General features: G+C 51.8%; 1 protein-coding gene across 2 annotated transcripts in view; it reads left to right on the forward strand.

Annotated features, from left to right (window-relative positions):
- The window catches only part of CTIF (cap binding complex dependent translation initiation factor), a 289,119-nt gene that overhangs the window by 101,188 nt on the left and 168,741 nt on the right, over positions 1–19,190 (forward strand). For both annotated transcript variants that reach the window (XM_087439188.1, XM_087439189.1), the window contains exon 6: positions 5,697–5,772. In XM_087439188.1, the coding sequence (XP_087295314.1) occupies positions 5,697–5,772 (76 nt within the window). The remainder of the gene's footprint in view (positions 1–5,696; positions 5,773–19,190) is intronic.

Here is a 19,190-nt window from a genome sequence, read left to right on the forward strand (position 1 = left end):
TCAGTGGTATTTAGTACATTCATAATACTGTGTAACCACCACCTCTATCTAGTTGCAAAACATTTTCAACACCCCAATATAAAACCTATACCCCTTAAGCAGTAACTCCCCATTCCCTCCTACCCCTGGCAACCACAAGTCTGCTTTCTGTTTCTATGAATTTACTTATTCTGGATATGTATATATATGGAATCCTATGTGGTCTTTTGTCTCTGGCTTCTTTCATTCAGTATAATATATTTGAGGTTCATCCATGCTGTAGCGTGTATCAGTACTTCATTCCTTTTCATGACTGAATAATATTCCATCATATGGATATACCACCACTTGTTTGTCCATTCATCTGCTGATGGATATTTGGGTTGTTTCCACCTTTTGGCTACTGTGAATAGTGCTGCTATGAACATTCATGTATAAGTATTTGTTTCAGTCCCTGTTTTCAGTTCTTTTGGGCTCTATGCCTGGGAGTGGAATTGCTGGGTCACACGGTCCAATTCTGATACCAATTCCCGTTTGTGTTTTTTTCCCCAACACCACCAAGCAATTTTTTGACACCAGCTGGATGTCCTACAGTTCAACTCAATTCTGACACTATCTGCCTAGACATAGCATCAGATCCCACAGGTTAAGGGCTCAGTCCTACAAGACTGCCCCCACCTCCACTTCAGGTGCCAGTCAGAGTCCAGGTTGTCACCTGTGCTTCTGACTGACTGGCTATCCAACAAGCCCCTCCTTGGGTTCAGTTAATTTGCTAGAGTGCTCTCGAGTGCTAGAGAACTCAGGAAAACATTTTACTCATCAGATCACCAGTTTGTTATAAAAGGATATAGAGCCAGATGGAAGAGATGCATAGGGCAAGATATAGGCAAAGGACACAGAGCTTCTCCAAACTCACCACTCTCCCTGAATCTCCACTAGTTCACCAACCAGGAAGCTCTCCGGACTCATCCTTTCGGGTTTTTATGGAAGCTGCATTACATAGGCATGATTCATTAAATCCTTGGCCATTGGCAATTGATTCAATCTCCAGCCCCTCTCCCCCCACCCTCAGGTTACCTAGGGGCTTTCCAAAAGTCACCTCATTAACGTAACAAAAGACACCTTTATCACTTTCTTCACTTAAGAAATTCCAAGGATTTTAGGAGCTCTGTGCCAGGACTGGGGACAGAGACCAAACATATCTTACTAAAAAATCACACTTGGTGATTCTATGTTTTAACTTTTTAAGGAACTGCCAAACTGTTTTTCACAGCAGCTGAATATTTTACATTCCCACCAGCAATATACAAGGGTTCTGATTTCTCCACATCTTTGCCAATACTTGTTATTTTCCTTTTTTTTTTTCTTTTTTTAATTGTACGCATGGCTTTTATTTTTCCAATCCTTCCACACCCATTCTTATCTCCCTGTCACTTCAGATCTACACATAACTGGTATTATGGGCCACTTTCCTGCATCTCACCTGTCCCCTCACTGCCACTCTGCCACACTCCACCCCTAGTGGCCACCCCCTTCTCTTGGCAACACGGGTTTCCCTGCAGGGTAATGAGCAACAAACTGGGAGGGAATATTCTCATCTCTATTTCAGACAGGAGAGAAATGAAGCTCAAAGAGGCAAAGTATTGTGCCCAAGTCACAGAGCCAAGATTTAAGGCCTTCTAATGCCATCCAGTGCCCAGGTCATGACAGCAGAGTATCCTTAATTGGCTTAGCCCCCTTCAAATTTTATGCAAAAGTGTGTGCAGGTGTATATTTTTTGGGGGAGAGGCCCATCACTCACATCAGACTCCCTCAGGGTACCCCAGCCTCTCACCACACCTCCTATTTTCATTGTCCTGCCTGTGTGGGTTCCCTCAGAACTCTTGGGATAGTTTTCCTCTGGGTGGAGAGGGAGATGGCCTTGAGCGTGGAGGCACCCTGATAGAAGGAGACAGAGCACAGCGGAGGCCCAGCCACGAGGCTCCTCTGGCCCTACCTCACACCGTCCACCACTCACTGCAGGCTCAACCCCTCACCCCACAGCCGTGAGGCCACTTCCCTCCTGAGCTGCTAAGCTGCACAGGGCTGTGCCCTCCACACTTCTGAGTTCAGGAAACTCACCTTTCCTTAACAGGTCAAGATCAGGAGCAGGTTTTCAGCAGAGGTGGTGCTTCCCATCTGCCCTGTTGTGGGAGCTCGGGGTATGCACCAGGAACGGGAGGAGCATTTTGCACTTCTGAAGCCCAGTCACTAGGCCTGCTGGGTCCCTGCATGGTGCTCGGTCCTGTGAGGAACACACACACACACACACACACACACACACACACACACACACAGAGTATAAAATATGGTCTGCCCAGAAGGACTGTTTGCTCTCTGTCAAAATGAGACGTGAACCCATTGATGATTGAGACTGTGTAGGAAAAAAAAAGACTCAGTTTTGTGGTATAGACATTTAGAGAATACACAGTATAAAATAAGCCACCGGGTGGGCGGTTAAATAAAGCAAATGCAAAGTGGGTGAGAAGAGAGCACTTTTGGGGGATGAACTGTCTAGGAAAGCTTCGGGAGAGAGAAGGCACTTCACTGGGAAGCTCCTGTGCTCCTGTGTCCCCTGGGAGCACGTAGATGGTACAACCAGTGGGGAAACTGAGGCCCAGAGGATAGAAGTGATGGCGCTGCCTCACGACCTGAAGGAGTCAGATGGAGAATGCGTGAAGTCGAGGTTTGTGAAAGGGTCTGCACCAGTTCACAAATTAACATCGTAACAACATACTATTTGGCAGCAGCAGCGATAGGTGACTATCCAGGAAGGAAAGATTCCCCTCGTGCTGCAGGCCCTTCTGAAGCCAGAGGAACCGGCCACACTTGCTTGCCAGCTGCAGGCCAGGCTCACCACTCGCAGGAGCCTGCTAGATGTGCTGACAGTCACCTGGGGTCTCCTACAGACATCTGGCTCTCTGGCCAAATCCTGCCTCTGCCGGGTTCCTGGGGGGAGTCTGGGCACAGCATCCTGCGGCCACCTTGTGGCTGGGCCAGGAACTGTGTCCCTCTTAGAGTCCTGTGCCCTGGGGACAAGCTCCATGTGCCCAGCTGCTGCATCCCTCGGAAGCAGGGCATCACTCAGTTGCCAAGGCTTCCCACAGCCTGTGTTTCCATGGAGGGACAGAACTCGGAGAGGCTGTTGCCTTGGAAACCGTGTTGGCAGCTGTGACTCAGCTGGTCTACAGCAACCTTCTGCCCCCTGAACCCGCAGTCCTCCAGGGGGTTCTGAGCCCCAGACTGGGCAGGCCTAGGGGGACAGCAAGCCCTCCCTGCACACCGCTCACTGCAGACCCCGGGGGCTGCTGAGGGGACAGTGAAAGGCCATGCGTGTGCGAGGCTGGGCTGGTGCACGCCGGGGAGTCCAGAGGTGTGTGACAGCCACACGTGACCTGGGGGAGGGGGTGTCAGCCGTGGCAGTCAGCCAAGAGTCTCCAGTTCCCTCCTCCCCCACTGCCATGGCACATACAAAACAGATGACTGCGAGCAGTTGGTGCCTTCACGGGCCAGCCTGTCTCTACCCGGCAGATTTGTTTCCAGACCTTTCTCCACCTCGTCATTTGCAGCCCAGCACATCACCAGGCCCTAGTGGGGAGGAGGGGGCAAAACTCTCCTTTTTTCCCTCCTTACACCCCTCCCACCCCAGCTCCACTTACCAGAACCCGAGCTGACCTCCAGCGCCCTGTTGGCCCTTTGCCCACCCCCTGGCACCCACCCCACCCCACTCCACTCCAGCCACGTGAACGCTGACGTTCTTAGCTCCAGCCCTTTGCCCCGCTGCCCTCTGCCTGGGGCATCCTCCCAGAGTCTGCTTGGCCGGCTCACGCCTCCCCTCCCTCCCCTAGCCCCAGACCGCTGCTCCTCTGTTCTTGTACCCACCTCTTGCCCCTGACCGCGCACTCCCACTGCGCTGTGGCACGGAGGGCAGAGCAGGGCCCGGTCTGCGCATTGTCTACACTGAGGCCCAGCCCCAGCGGAGCCCGCACAGAAGCGCTTGTTGAGTGAGCACATAGATCGTATCCCTGCGCCCTCTTCCACCCAAGCCTTGCTGGGTTTGCAACCGCATGGTTTCTCTTCCTCGGGTTCCAGGACGCCTCCGGCGGTAGGACTTTCATCACACTTATCTCATGCTGCCCCCTACTGGTGCCCAGGAGAGCCGCCCTGTTCGAGGAGCTCTGGACTCGTTTCCTAAGAGCGATGAGCCGTCAGAGGACAGGAACCGCGCGGGGTTTATTTTCCGTGGCTCCAAGGGAGGTTGAAAGGGCCCAAAACACAAGAGATGCTTGGCAAATATTGAACCAATAAACTAATTACTCTAAAATTTGACCGTTGCATTAACTCCGCAGCTGGAAATGCTGCCACTCACCCGCCCAGTATCCCTCACCGTACCTCTGTCAACAATAATAACAATAATGCTGCTGGAACTAATGCGCCCTGTGCCCTGGCCACGCGCCACGCCCCGCTCCAAGTGCTTGCCTCATATTATTTAATCTTCACCGCAACCTAGGGAGGTAGTCACTATTGTTACCTTTACTTCGACAGATGAGGAAACTAGGAGACCCAGGAAGAATTAGTGACTTGCGTGGGGCTGGGTTGGCTCCAGAGTCTGTGCTCTTAGCCAATCACTGCACTGCTGCTGTTCCCCAAGAACAACAACGACAACAACAGTAATAGTAATGGCAGTAGAAGTCGTCTTTGCAGTAATAATACATTTATTTACCTTATTATTTTTTATGATTTTATTTATTACCTGTATTTACCATGATAATATATTTACCATTTATGATATTATACCATTAAAAGGTATATTTAATGTATATATAAAGGTATATATGTCTGTATATGCTGGCTGTGGTTCTAAGCACTTAGATACTTTAATTTAATCCTGCAGCGACCTACGATGTTGGGCACTATTAATTATCCCCACTTTACAGATGAGAAAATTGAGGTCCAGAGAGGTTAAGTGACTAGCACGGGATCACCCAGTTAGTAAGGGATGCAGCTGGGGTTCCAACCCAGCAGTCTGGTTCCAGAGTCTGCACCTTTAAATATGCAGAAGACGTGGACCTTTGCCAGTGAATCCGGGCCGGCGTCTCTGGCCTGAGGGTGCACCCGGCCACAGAGGACATGAAGAGAAGACATCATTATCTGAGTGGGCTTGTTGGACTGGCCCAAAGTCAGGCTAAGGAGAAAGGAAGCCCCATTTGGGGCCTGTGTGGCCTCAAGAAAGTTGATTGGTCTCTCTGTTCATTCATTTTCCCTTTGGTGTAATGGGGCAAGACGACGGGCTTTTGCAGGATCTGTGACAGGCTTTGGGGTGTTCACCAGCATGGAGCTTAGTATCTTTGCCTGGAAGGCTCAGGGGGAGTAAGGTACCTTTCTCACCTCCCTAAGGGTTGGATATCGCATTAGTGCCCCATGCCCCCAGGCTGGTCCCAGCATTCCCACTTGCACGAGGTCCTTTGTCCTTGAGGAAGGGCCTGTGTTGCCAGGCCTGGAGGAGGACACTCTTCTCTGGGCCGTTTTCTCTGGGTGGGACAGGCTGGTTCGGCAGGCCTTCAGGGAGGGCAGGACCAGGTATCTCCTGAGCATCCCTGCTCTTTCTGCTTGCTGGACCAGGAGAGGATGCATGAGTGCACCAATCTTTCAACACCTCTCTGTCTTTTCTGGTCCAGGTGTGGAAAAGGGAAGCTGGAAGATGGGGATGGGATCAACCTGAATGACATCGAGAAGGTCCTCCCGGCCTGGCAGGTAGGTGCAGGTGCAGAATCCCCAACACTTCCCACCCCAGGTCGTGATCCTGGGCCTTGGCAGGGCGTAAGTGCTCCGCTGGCCCCATGCTCCAGCAGAGCATAACCAGGGTACTGCACCGTTAGGTGGGCAGGGATGGGAACCTTCCAGGATCCAGGGCATCCCACTGTGAAGTGCACGTGGCAGCCCTCTCTCAGCTGTGCTGCGGGCACTGGTGGTGGGCCTGACGTCCCCCAGAGATGAAATGGGCCGTGCCATGGCAGCTCAGCGCACTTGGAAGTTTTTGTCCCTTGACCTGAAGTCTCTGCAGGTGAGGCGTCCTGCAGTGTGTTCCCGGGGGACTGACAGGGCTAAGGTGGTCAGAGCCATTTTCAGGCCTTTGAAAAGTGAGGCTGTCCCACCAGCCTCCACGTGTCTGTGTCTGCTTTGCTTGCTGATTTTGTCATTGATTTGGCTCCTTTCCCTGAATCGGGCCAGCCTATGGGACGAGAGGATTTGCTCGGCAAAGAGACGGTGAATCTGAGTCTCTAGATGCTTCTGGTGCTGGTCTTTGGGCAAAAACAGTAGAAATCCAGCTGCTTCCAGGGAGGCGGTTGGGTCTGCTGCAGGGGAGTGAGAGCAGCAGACGCTCCTGGTGACTGAGCCTGCCCTGCCGGTGACCTGCCGCCACCTCACGCACCACCCTCTCCTCTCTTCTGAGTCTCTCTTGCTATTTCACCTACATCCATTCTTCTCTTCCTGCTCCCTTTGTGCCTTTCCCACCTGGTTCAGTGTGCATGCCTCGGGCCCATTAATGAGAGACAACAGAATGTACAGTCATGGCCTCAGCAATCTGATTAGGATGTGCTTTGGGTTGATTTTCCCTTGTGTTTCTTCCACTTGGGTTTATTGAGCTTCTTGGATCTGTAGGTTTATAGTTTTCATGACATTTGGAAAATTTTCAGCCTTTGTCCACCCACACTCACCACCACTGGGATTCCAATGATCTGTATGCTGCTTCGTATTTTCCCATGGATCACCAAAGCCCTGCTTATTTTTTTAAAGTCTTTTTTCTCTCTGTGTTTCATTTTGGATAGTTCTATTGCTGTGTCTTCAAGTTCACTAGTTTTTTTTTCTGCAGTGTCTAATCTACTGTTAATCCTCTCCAGTATATTTCTCATTTCAAATATTGTATTGTTCATAGCTAGAAGTTCAGTATGGATCTTTTTTTTTCTGTATCTTCCATTTCTCTCCTCTTCCTGCTCATACTTGCTCCTATCTTGGGCATACGAAATATATTTATAATAGCTGTTTTAATTCTGTTATCCATGTCATTTCAGAGCCTGTTTCTATTAATTGATTTTTCTCCTGGGTATGGGCCGTATTTTTCTTTGCATGTCTGGTAATTTTATGTTAGATGGAAGATATTAGGAATTTTACATTGTTGGGTGTTGGATTTTTTTTTTTTTTTTGTATTCGTTTAAATATTTTGGGCTTTGTTCTGAAACACAGTTATTTCAAAATAGTTTGGTCATTTCAAGGCTTGCTTTTTAAGCTTTGTTAGATGAGAAGCCTTTAGGGAACGTTTTCTCCACTGCTGAGTCAGTACCTTCTGAGGTTGCTGCCCAATGCCCTATGCACTAGGAGGTGTTTCCACCCTGTCTGCCAGGAACACAAACTGTCTGCAGCCCCATGTGATCTCAGGGAGTTGTTCCACCTTTTCCCTTCGGTAGCTTTTGGCCGGCCCTGGAAGTTTCCTCACACACGTGCAAATTAGTGCTCAGCCAAAGACTCAAGGGTCTGCAGATTTGTGGATTCCTCTCTCTGTGCAACTCTCTCCTCTCTGGGCCTCTGCCTCACAAATTCTGGTTGCCTCGGACTCCCTGCATTTTGCACTCTGTCTGCTTAACTCATTGAGACCATGGGGCTCTGTGTAGACTCTCTCCCTGTGGGCAGACTGGAAGCTCTCTTCAGGACCAGCCTGGGGCACATGGCGGGCTCCCCACCTTACAGAGGGAGATGTGGTGACTGTCTGGTGGAGGAACCCAGCAGGGTCCAACCTGACCAGGTGATCAAGGTGCACATCATCAGCGGTGGGATGGGTGGATGCCACATGCCCCTGATGTGCTGCCGGGCGAAAACCCAACATCATTTCTGGGGTTTTCCTGCCGAGAAAGTATGGCCTGAGTCTGGTCACAAGGAAGCAAATGTAAGGACTGTTCTCTAAAACGACTTAGACATGAAAGACAGGGAAAGACCAAGAAATCTTCCAGATTGGAGGGGACTGAAGAGGCAGATGAGTGAATGCAACCTGTGTTTCTTGCTGAGATCCGGGACTAGAAAGAAACAGAGACCTTGGACTGTCGGAGAGTGTGAATGGGATCTAGGTGGGCCAGTAGTGTTGCTTGGATGCCAGTGTCCTGACTTGAAGAGCTGTGTCATGTTATGTAGGAGAGTGTCCTTGTTTTTGAGAAATACACAGGAGAACATTTGAGGGACATGGGGCCTCATGTCTGCAGCTTGCCCTCAAATGGTTTAGAAAAAGAAAAAGATCTTGGGTTTGGAGATACATAGATGGAGAGAGGAACAAAGGTGGTGAAGTATTAGCAGTCGGAGAATCTGAGTGAGGAGGGGAGGGGAGTTCTCTGTATTGTTCTTGCAACTTTCCTGTAAATTTGAGAGAAAAAAAGCATCAATAGGGCTTCAGCCATGGTGTGTAAGGCACACCGTATCAAAGCCACAGAGTATCAGCCCAAGAAATACCCGTTGGGCTGGATCTGTGTTATATTATCACAGCTAATGTAAAGCTAGCCCTAGTGCAGAAGATAAAAGGGTAAAGTATACAGAAATGACCATTTATCTCTCCATTCCTAAATGCCTACAGCATTCATTATTGATAGAAAAAATACATTTGAGAGACACCGGTCTGGTGAGGAACAAGATCCCCCTGCCCTAGGTGAGATGTTGACCCTTCGGTGGCCTTTGAGCTAGAAGCCCTGGGGCATCCTGGCTGTAAAAGTAACAGGTCTGACCACTTTTCCTGTTTGGTGACCATCTCCGAGCTCCTGGGGGAGCAGAGCAGGGGACCTCTCTTTCCTGCTCAGAGGGGAAACGAGAGCTGAGCCCCTGGCTGGGGGGGAGGCCACAGAGTTCAGGGGTTCAGGACTTGGTGTCAGGACCCCAGACATGGAGCCCCTGGAATCCTGGCCCCACTACTGACTAGCCAAGGGGTAGGGCTAGCTACTTACTCACTCTGCCTCAGTTTCCTCCTCTGTAAAATAGGACAATAACAGCATCCACTTCATGGGATTGTTAAGAAGATGGAGTTCATGACTTCGTGTGAAGCACTGAGAACAATGCCGGGCACATAGCAGGTGCCCCACCCTCTGATAGGGGACCAGGCTATGGGTCCCCCTTTGTTAGGAGCTGGGAGAGGGAACAATTTCCTGTGCCCCATCCCCAACCTGTGCACTTTCCCTAAGTGGCTTCCCAGGGGGTGCAGAAAGATTGGACTGGAGGTCGGGAGAATCCCGTTCTGGATGTCTGCCACAGATGTGTCCTGTGACCTCCCCTCAGGGGGCCTCGGTTTACTCATCAGGAAAATGACACAGTTGGACTAGATCAGAGGTTTGCAAACCATGAAGCCCTTGGGGTTTCCCAGTGGTGCCTCAGGGGTGCTGCTGGGGGTGAGGATAGGGAGACTGAAGAAGCAAGCTCAGGGGGTCCCCTCTCGAGCTCACCCAGAATTGCTCTGCCGGTATCTCTTTTTTTTTTTTTTTTTAAAGATTTTATTTATTTTATTTTTCCCCCCAAAGCCCCAGTGGATAGTTGTGTGTCGTAGCTGCACATCCTTCTAGTTGCTGTATGTGGGACTCGGCCTCAGGATGAACGGAGAAGTGGTGCCTCGATGCGCACCCGGGATCCGAACCCGGGCCACCAGCATCGCAGCGCGCGCACTTAACCACCAAGCCACAGGGCCGGCCACTGCCGGTATCTCTAAATCAGTCTTCTACAGATGGTTTCATTTGAAGAAATGGTTCCACTACTAAACAAATTTTGAAAATCATCCGACTAGGGTCCCATTGAGGTTTCATATTTCTTCAAGGAATGGTCAATCAGCAAGTATTCTTGGTTCTGCAGGACCTGTGTGTGACATAAGCTCTTAGAGGGTGCTAAGGTGGAGGTCTTCACCCTCGTCTCCATTTTCAGTCTGGATCCACACAGTGGAAGGGCTTCGATATTCACACACACACACACACACACACACACACACCACTTTGAACCAGCTTTGTCCTCAGAAAACTGCCAACAGATAAGTCACTAAGCCTGTGGCACTGAACCTTGGCTATGCATCAGAACTGCCTAGGAAGCTTTTCAATCTACAGCTTTCTGGATCTCACCCTAGGTCCACTATATTAGTTATCTATTGCTCTGTAACAAATTGCTCAAAATTTAACAGCTTAAAACAGCAGACATTTATTATCACACAGCCTTCCTGAGAGTCAGGAATCTATCTGGGAGCAGCTTAGCTGGGGGATCCTGGCTCAGAGTCTCTCCTGAGGCTGCAGTCAAGCTGATGGCCAGGGCTTCAGCCATCTGAAGGTTTGACTGGGGCTGTGTGGTTCCCTCACATGGCAGAGGGCAGGAGGCCTCAGTTGCACCCTGCCTGTTGGTGGAAGGCTTCAGTTCTTTGCCACATGAGCCTCTCCATAAACTGCTTGAGTGTCCTCACAACGTGGCAGCTGGCTTCCTCCCAAGCAAGTGATCTGAGAGAGAGAGAGATAACAAATGAGTGAACGAGCATCCAACACAGAGGTCCCCATCTTTTATAACGTAAACTCAGAAGTGATATACTCTCACTCTGCAACATGCCATGTTGCTTGCACCACAGACCAACCCTGGGACAGTATGGAAAGGACCACACAAATGTGTGAATATCAGGAGACAGGGATCATTGGTGGCCATCCTGGAGGCTGGTGACTACACCCACTGAATCATACCCAGGAATCTGTATTTTTAAAAGCATCACAAGAAATTCTACCATTTTATCAAAATTATGACCAAGAATTTAAAACCTAAAGTTATAGCTGATCATGCCCATGGCTTGACCTCTCCTTGGGGTGTTTGCATGTCATCTGGGTACCATTAGGGCAGGGCTGACAGGCTTCTTGATCAAAACACAGGGGTCTGGTGGCAGAATCTGAGGTCCTGTGGAACATGTTGGGATGATTTTTCTGAGTTTTCCTAGCGTTCTTGAAAGCCCCTCATAGAGAGGGCTGGCTGGTTCCATTGTCCAGCCTTGGGTCCTGAGGGTCAGCTAGCCTAGCTATTGGCATTTGTGGGGGGACAAATCTTAATTGGATGGAACTGTCCAGTACGATATAGGATATTTAGTGTTCCTGGCCTCAACCACTGAATGCTGGTCACTAGGGAGAGGGCAGTCATGGCGACCACCAAAAACACCTCCCATTTCCAGAGACAGATGCCTAGGAGACAGTATGCACCCAACTGAAGGCCATGGAATGGGAGGAAAAGCCCCCCATAGCAGGGACCCCCAGCCCTCCCACAGGAATCTTAGGCCTGAGCAGAGATGCCTGGGCTTCCTAGAGACTTTCTTCAACAGATGTCAGAGTTTGAGGAGTAGAAAGAAACCTATTGCCTCCCCTCCCCACTTGGAGGCAAGAAGGAAAGAAGATAGGAGGATGAGGGGAGAAGGTTGGCCTGAAGCTCATTGCCTACCTCCCTCCACTTCTTCCACCCAGAAGAAGACGGGCATTCAAGCTGATGCCAGCTCTGCCTGCCCGGCATCTCCCCACCCCACAGAGACCTGGGCCGCCATCTCTGACCCCTTCCTTCCCTGTTCAGACTCCTCAGCAGACTTGCCCCAGCCCACATGTCAGGCCTCTGTCCAGGCTTTGCTCCAGCAGGGCCCCTTGCCCCCAGTCTGTCCTGCAGTCCCTCGGCCTGGAAATCCAGCTCCCCCTTTCTCTGCCCAATGGACTCGTTGTCCTGCCTCAGGACACCTACCCTGTGATGCCCTCTCAGATGCAGAGAGCAGAGTCCGATGGTCCATCTGCCGATCTCCCCAACCCCCATACCCCCACCCCTGTGTTACGGCTCCCATCACATTGCACCTGTTTGTTTAATCATCAGACTCTCTTCCTAGACTGTGGGCAGGAGGGCGGGGGCCACATTTCATTCATCTTCATAACCTCAGCACCAGGCGCTCTTGAATGAATTACTGCTGAAGAATAGCCCTTCAAGATGCATTATGTGGCTGTCTGGAGGATCCAAGAGAGGGAGGAGGTTTGTCTGTCGTGACGTTCAGTCCATCCCTCTGCCTATGAGTTTCTCCTACCGTTTTCCAGCAGAACTTCGACACGAACCTGGTATGCTCAGTGTGACTTCTGGGACACGTCTTTTTTTTTTTTTTTTTTTTTAACAAAACAGGATTTTTCCATTATCTGTTGTATTAGGATACTATAGGCCATAGCACGATAGCAAACAAACCCTCAAATCTCAGAGGCTTCACACACTGGATTTTATTTCTCATTTACTGAAATTCTGCTGAGGGTCGAGCTGTCCTCCAGGGCAGCTCCTTTCCAAAGTGGGGGCTGAAAGGTCCAGTTGAATTCCGTCTGTGGCCCCACCATCTCAACCCATGGCATTCAGGTAGCCCTGGCCAGGCAGAGAGAGAGCTGGAGGGTCACGCTTTAGCTCTTAAATGCTTTGGCCCAGAAGTGTCCCTTGCACTCATAGCCCATTGGACAGAACTAATCACATGACCCCACCAACCACAGAGGGGCTTGTAGGGGTGAGGAGCACGAGGTAGATGTGCGAGCAGCAATACCTCTGCCGTATGTTCCTCTCTCCTTCACTTGCTCACTTCACTGATCTTCACGGGCGAGTGCTTTACATCAGCCTTTTAGAGAGAGAGTTGCACAAGATACGATTCCCCAAGAGGGGCACAGTCTAGGAGAGATGAGACATGTACACAGATGACAGTACTGCAGAGATGAAGCTATAATGTCTGAGCACACGCTGGTGCCTTGCCCAGGTCAGAGTCCCTGTAGGGTGGACTGGGTCCTCTCCCTGCATACTCCACCTGCCTCCCAGTGCTGCTGCAGTCTCTGCAGTTGGGCTTGAATGAATGGCTGAGTAAGGAGCAGAGGGCCCCAGTGGCCCCCAGACTTAATACCTATTGTAGATCTCTGAGGAGCTCTCGCTTAGCTCTATGACTTATCAGACACACATGGGACACATGTCACAATGAGTGGTCCTAGGTGGGAGTGCCTCAGTCAGAGGTCAGATGCTGACACCTGGGTGCCTGTTTAATCCCCCCTGCAGCCAAAGCCGAGGACCCTATGATCCCACATGGTCGTATTTCCACAGCAGGCAATGAATCCAGGGGGCGAGTCTCACCACAGTGCTGTCCCTCAGGGACCCCATCACTGGGGCCACCCAAGGACCTGGGGCAGCAGAGTGTACAGTAGGTGTCCAAGTCTGCTGGGCACAGTTCTCTACCCATAAAAGGCATTTAGTGGTTAGTAAAGGCTGACGCTGGTGATGTTGACTGTCCTCAAGGTCTGCCTCCCAGTAGCGTGGCTGAGGGAGAAGAGCAGGTGTGCTGGGGTGGGTTACAGCCTGCAGCCAGATTCTAGCGTCCACAAACACTCGGCAGCCTTGGGTGAGCCAAGACTGGAAGCATTGCTCCCCAAGAGCTCTGATCAGGGGAGGGCAGCTGGAGGCTCTGAGCACGATGACATGGATTCCGGGGGACATCAGTCATGGTTCCAGGTGGTAAAGTCATAGGGCAGGGCAGAAGCTGAGACCGTACAACTGGGCTTAGAATGGAGTCCTGGGGCTCCCCCTGCATTTTTGGCATCTCTATTGTGAACTGAGTAAGGGTGGAAAGGGATTGGCCAGCCTGCCGTGTTGGCAGTGATGTGGACGTTCCAGCCCCCGTCATTTGTAATCCTGCTCCTAGCGTGGCCCCAGGGGCAGGTGTGGCTGGTGCATAGGCCTTGCGGGACAGACGGCGACACGCTATCTGCTCCCACTAGAGGGCACCAGCGCACGGCTCTGGAGTCTCCGCAGACTGGCGTTTGCAGTGAGAAGTCCCTTGTTCCCAGCAGCCAAAGGTGTCCTTGCCTCACTGGGGCTCAGCATGGTCCCAAAAATGACCCAGGCCAATGCTCAGGCCCTTCCTCCCCAGAACAAGGGAGAGGATGAGGCAGTGAAGGAGGCAGCCACACAGAGGTGCAGGGAAGACCTGTTTGGCCAAAATGTCCCCTGCTGTGCAAAGGGCTGACATTCCTCCAGGGAGTCTGTCCCCCCCCACACACACACACACATGCCTCAGACCCCTGACACGTGACACTCCTGGGAGGACACACCCTTTAAGGCTCTTTCAGCTGCACAGACAAGGAGGGTGTTTGCTCACGGAGTGAGGGGCGCTGGTGGCATTCCCCACACCAGACGGTTTCACCGGGGCCTGCAGGGGAGGCACCGCTGGTGTGGGGCTCGGGGGCTACAAAGTGTTGGCTTCTGCCCTTGGTAGGACAGGCACTGGCAGGTGCTGAGGGGGAAAGATGGAGCTCGTTTATCCAAGCCAGGTTAAACTTGACTAAGTTCCACGTGCGGGCAAGGGAATGGAATCTGAATGGGTTCCCGCCTCCCCACGCGCACCCCTCGCCTCACCTCTGGCCCGAGACCACCTGCCCAGACGCCACCCCGGGGCTCCTCCCCCTGAGGTGTGGGCACTTGAGGAGCAGTTTCTCCTCGCGGCTCCTCAGGCCACCAGAGCGCAGAGGGCCACACGGCCTCAGGGCCCTGCCGAAATACCCTCCCTGTTCCCCCCGCGGCCCCAGGCTTCTGTGTCCTGTACCAAACCCCAGCGGAAAGACTGTTGTTGAATTATCCCGTGTCTTGGCCAAGGCTTTCTACAAGAACTGACTTTGATCACTCTTCTTTGAATTCTCTGTCAGACGAACGTTATGTCTGCCGTCTTTTGTCGGACAATGGGAACTGCAAAACCCAACTTATTTCCCTTTTTGCCTTCCTGTTAGGAAATTTCGAAACTAAATTCTGTGTCTGTCTGCAGTTAGTTATGAGCTCTCTCTGACCTGGTCAGGTCCGTTGCTCTGACCCTCTGGAGATGACCGAGTTGAGTAGTTCACAGAGTGAGCCCCCCGTCATGAGGTCAGCCCAGCCCCACACTGCACAAGGAGCCTCACCGAGTTAGGTGGGACTTCTGGCCTCATGGCTGTGCGCAGGGCGCTCCGTATGGAGGGGCCCGGAAGACTCACGGAAGGTAAAGCGGGATTTTTGCCCTCGTGAGAGTCTGTCCAAGGCACTCCGTTCACAGAGGACCCAGAGAAAGGACAGGAGACCAGCTAAAGGACGGGACAGTGAGACTTGGGGTTAAGCACCCCATTCTTCTGCTTGGCCCCAAATAAGGACAGGGTGAGGAACCCCCCTCCCAAGGAATCTGAGGGACAAATGAGCTTTCAGAATGAAAATCACTGCCCCCCAGAGTGACGGCCAGGTTTCGCCTCTCCTCTGAGTGCTTGGAAGATTAAACATGGTGGCAGACGCAGGAGCCGCCTTGTTCCTCCAGCAGGCGGCGCTGTTGCTGTTTGGAAATGGGTTGGTGGGACGGGCCGCCCCACACTGGACTGAAGCTGCTGTAGCCCAGTTCCCAGCACTCCAAGTGGGAAGGAGTGCCTTTATGGCTCCCCAGAGCTATACCAGCTCTGTTGCCAAGTCTTCTGGAAACTTCCAGGATATGCTAAGTCACAAGCATAAGGATTATTAAAATATCCCGAGATGCCGAGGAACAAAGTCACGAGAAAACCAAGCCCCACCTCGCACCCCCAGGCCTGTCCTCTTCCCCAAGTGCTGCTTCATGTCGCTTCTTGGTCCCACAGGAGGTGCAGTCTGACTTTATTCGATGAATCCACCAATCTTCACTGAGCACTTTTCTGTGGACCAGGCATTTGCTTAGCCACAATGGACTAAGTTAAAATGCAGGGGCCACCGCATTTCCAGTGAACCGGGACGTGAAATTCTCCTAATGTCCCCTTAATGAGCATCCAGCAATGACTATCGCACCTACAGTAACACTGCAAACATTTGCTGAGTGCTCTCCATGCTCCAGGGATCTCTGATGTGCTTTCGCATTGTCCCTGTGGAGTGCATGCTGTTATCTATCTCCCTGGGCGGCTGTCACCTTCTCAGTGAGACCTCCTGAATGCCCCGTCCCGCACTCCCCATCCCCCCCTCACTTCATTCTTCTCCACAGCGCTCCTCGCCCATATGCTTTATCTTGTGGTCTGCACCCTCCCTCTGGAGTGTAGGTTCCACTTGGGCACATCCAGGTGTTCATTAAATATTGGGTGAAGGACTGAAGGAGCCCTGTCGTGCTCCTGTCCCAGAGGGACTCACCCCCAGCACCCCAGTCCAAAACCTGTGCCTCCTGCACAGGGGCTCACGTGAATTGAACGCTATCTGAGCTTCGTGTCTGCGATATCAGAATCCACATAACTATCCTGTATTGTTATTGTCGTTGGTCGTTTTCCAGATGAGAGAACTGAGATCAAATACCTTGCTCCAGATCACACGGCTTATAAACGGGGGAGTAGGGATTGGAACTCAGGAGCCCGACTCCTCCAGGACCCCTTTGTGAGGGGTGACGAGGAGGAGGAAGACCCTTTTCTAACTCTTGGTGACTGTGGTCACGTACAGCAAGTGAGGGGTGAATGTCATTTCCTTTAATAAGCAAGAACAAGAAAATGGCTATCTTTTTTTTCCCCTCTACTGCTGAAGGCACTAAAAATGGAAAGACAGAAGAGAGAGAGGCCCCTACTGACACCTGAAAGAGGAAAAGATATGATTCTTACTTTTTTTTAATTGGAAAGGTTTCCAATGGCCTCCCCCTGTCCTGTGTCAGCTATCGAGGAGTGCGTACCTAGAAGAGCCCCTCGGCCTCTCCGGCCACCTCCCCCTCCTCCTGCAGTGCTTCCTCCCTCAGGACAAAAATAAGCGCCCATACAAAGAAGGAGACCAGGAGTCCTTCAATCCGTGGTTTCCTGTCTGAGGCGGCCAGCTAGCAAGGCCCGTAGGGACTGGGAACGTGCTCTGGGAGGCGAGCCCATTTTTACTTTTGTTGCTGGTGAGTCTTTTTACAAGAAATTATTATTTAGGGGGTGAAGACTTTTATTGGTGACACTAGGAAAGTTCTTAGGGAACAGGCAACTGGCTGAGTCTGGACTGGTTATCACGCGGTCCCCAGGGGCGAGTACACTGCAGGGAGCTGGGACAGCAGGTGGCAAATGGCTTCGGGCTCCAGGGGGTCCAGGAAACATCTGCCTCCTCATGTGACAGCCTCCATTATCCAGAACACGGCTAGGGTCTTAGACTAGGATCCGCAAACTGTGGTCCACAGACCAAACCCAGCCGAGCAGCCTGTTTCTGCAAATAAAGTTTTATTGTCACGCAGCGCCGTCCGTTCTTCTGCTCACGGTCCACAGCTGCATCTGCGCTGCAAGGCAGAGTTGCGTAATTGCAACGTGGACCCGACCGCCTGCAAAGCCTAAAATATTTACTATCTGGCCCTTTACAGAAAACGTTTGCCAAACACTGATCTAGACTATAAACAGAACAAAAGCCCTGAGAGTTAAAACAGGTGGTGAAAATCCTGAAATTCATACACTGTGGTCATTGGACAGCCCTTCAGTTCAACACCCGGGACATCGTGCAGTTCATCCAAACTCATTCTCTTCCTGCTTCCGTTTCTTCGACTGTAAAATGGGGATCGTCCACCTGTTTGACTTACTTTCAAGGCTATGCCGAGGGTCAGAATATAAACCAGGTCATATAGCGACAGTTATTTGTAAACCGAAAAACACTCTGCAGACGTGAGGTGGCCTTACTAAGTGGCCCCGTTACTAGCGGAAACAAAGACAGAATGGTGACTTGACAGACAAGAAACGTGCTTGGGAGCCATCCAGCCGTCCCTTCTGGGGGTTTTTGTTTGGAGAAGGGAAGTGGGGGGAGGTAGAGATTCTGGTGAGTTTCCCCAGCTCCTTCTGAGGCTGAGATCTGAAAGAGTAACTGTCTACCTGCAGGGACCTTAGACAGAGACGTGCTGCCTCCCCAGCTGTGTCTGGAGCCTTCTTTGCCCACCCCATTCCTCTTACCTGTGTGACCTTACCTCTCCCCCGCCCAGATCTCCCCCCTCTTTCATGGCCCTCTTCATATTTGACTTCTTCCGGGAAACTATCCCGAACGACTCAGACCACCCATCCTCAGAGATCTCATGGATGTTTGGAGGACCTGATTCTAGGCCACTTTTGAGATTCTCCGGCTGTTTCCTGCCTCTCATGTGTTTGTGCTTCCTGGAGGAGGCCGACCTCGAACTGGGCCCTGAGGGAGGCCAGGGAGGTGGATCTATAGAGAGAAAAGAGAAAGTGTGGCTTTAAGGGCTTCGGACATCAATGAGCAGTGGTTCAGAAAAAGTGGAGGCCACAGAGGTGGGGAGTCCAGGAGTCCAGAAAGGACGTTTCCATATGCAGAGAGTAGTTGGTGGAGGTCCTTGAGGCCTTGGGACTTGACCAAATAGGGACTCAACGGTATGTTCTTGAGCAGGGACGTGCATGATGGAAGGAGGATTAGGAAACTAAGGGCTAGGGCCTCAATCTTTATGCCCTCCTCCTGGGACCCCTGGGGAATTCCTAGGATTGTACACATCTTCCCGCAATGGCCAGGAAAGGAAGTTTTGTTACTTTGTCAGGGATAGGCCAGGGTCCCTTAAGAACAGGACTTGACCCCGGTAGAGAGGTCATCTGATCCATGCCCTGCTTTGGGCCAGATCCTACCCAGAATCCTTTGCTGCATGCCAGAGGGCTTGATCAGTGGCTGGGAGGGAGCCCTTGGGGGTGGGGGAGTAGCGGGCCCAAGCGAGGCCAGACTGAGGAGCGCCTCCGTCGCGGCCCCGGCCAGGCCAAGGACCTCTCACAGAGAACAGGAGCTGCCCACCCAGCCGTGCTCGGGAGTGGCCTGGGTTTGGGAAAAGGAGGTCAGCAGAGACGCCAGGCACAGAGCGCTGTGAGCAGGCCCCACGCTGGCCTGCGGGGCCTCCCGACAGATGCTCAGAGGCAGGTCCACCCTCCTGCACACACAGCCCCCAGCAGTGGCAGGGTCACCTTGCCTGCAGCCCCATCATCCGTTCACAGAGCATTTTCCAGGGCTGGTTTAATGCCCCTGCTGTCTTGGTGATGCCCTGCTGACTTGGACCGGTCCTAATTGTGCAAGGCTGCACCCTGGTCTAGCACCTTTCCTCTTCTGTCCTTGGCCAGTGGCAGGAGTAGCTGAGACTGGGGGAAGAGGAAGGTGTTGCTAAGGGTGTGAAGCATCCATTATTCCTTTATTAGCCAGTG

This window comes from Ceratotherium simum, chromosome 14 (genome assembly GCF_057802395.1).
Source record: "Ceratotherium simum simum isolate JZ-2026a chromosome 14, ASM5780239v1, whole genome shotgun sequence".
Taxonomy (NCBI): Eukaryota; Metazoa; Chordata; class Mammalia; order Perissodactyla; family Rhinocerotidae; genus Ceratotherium; species Ceratotherium simum.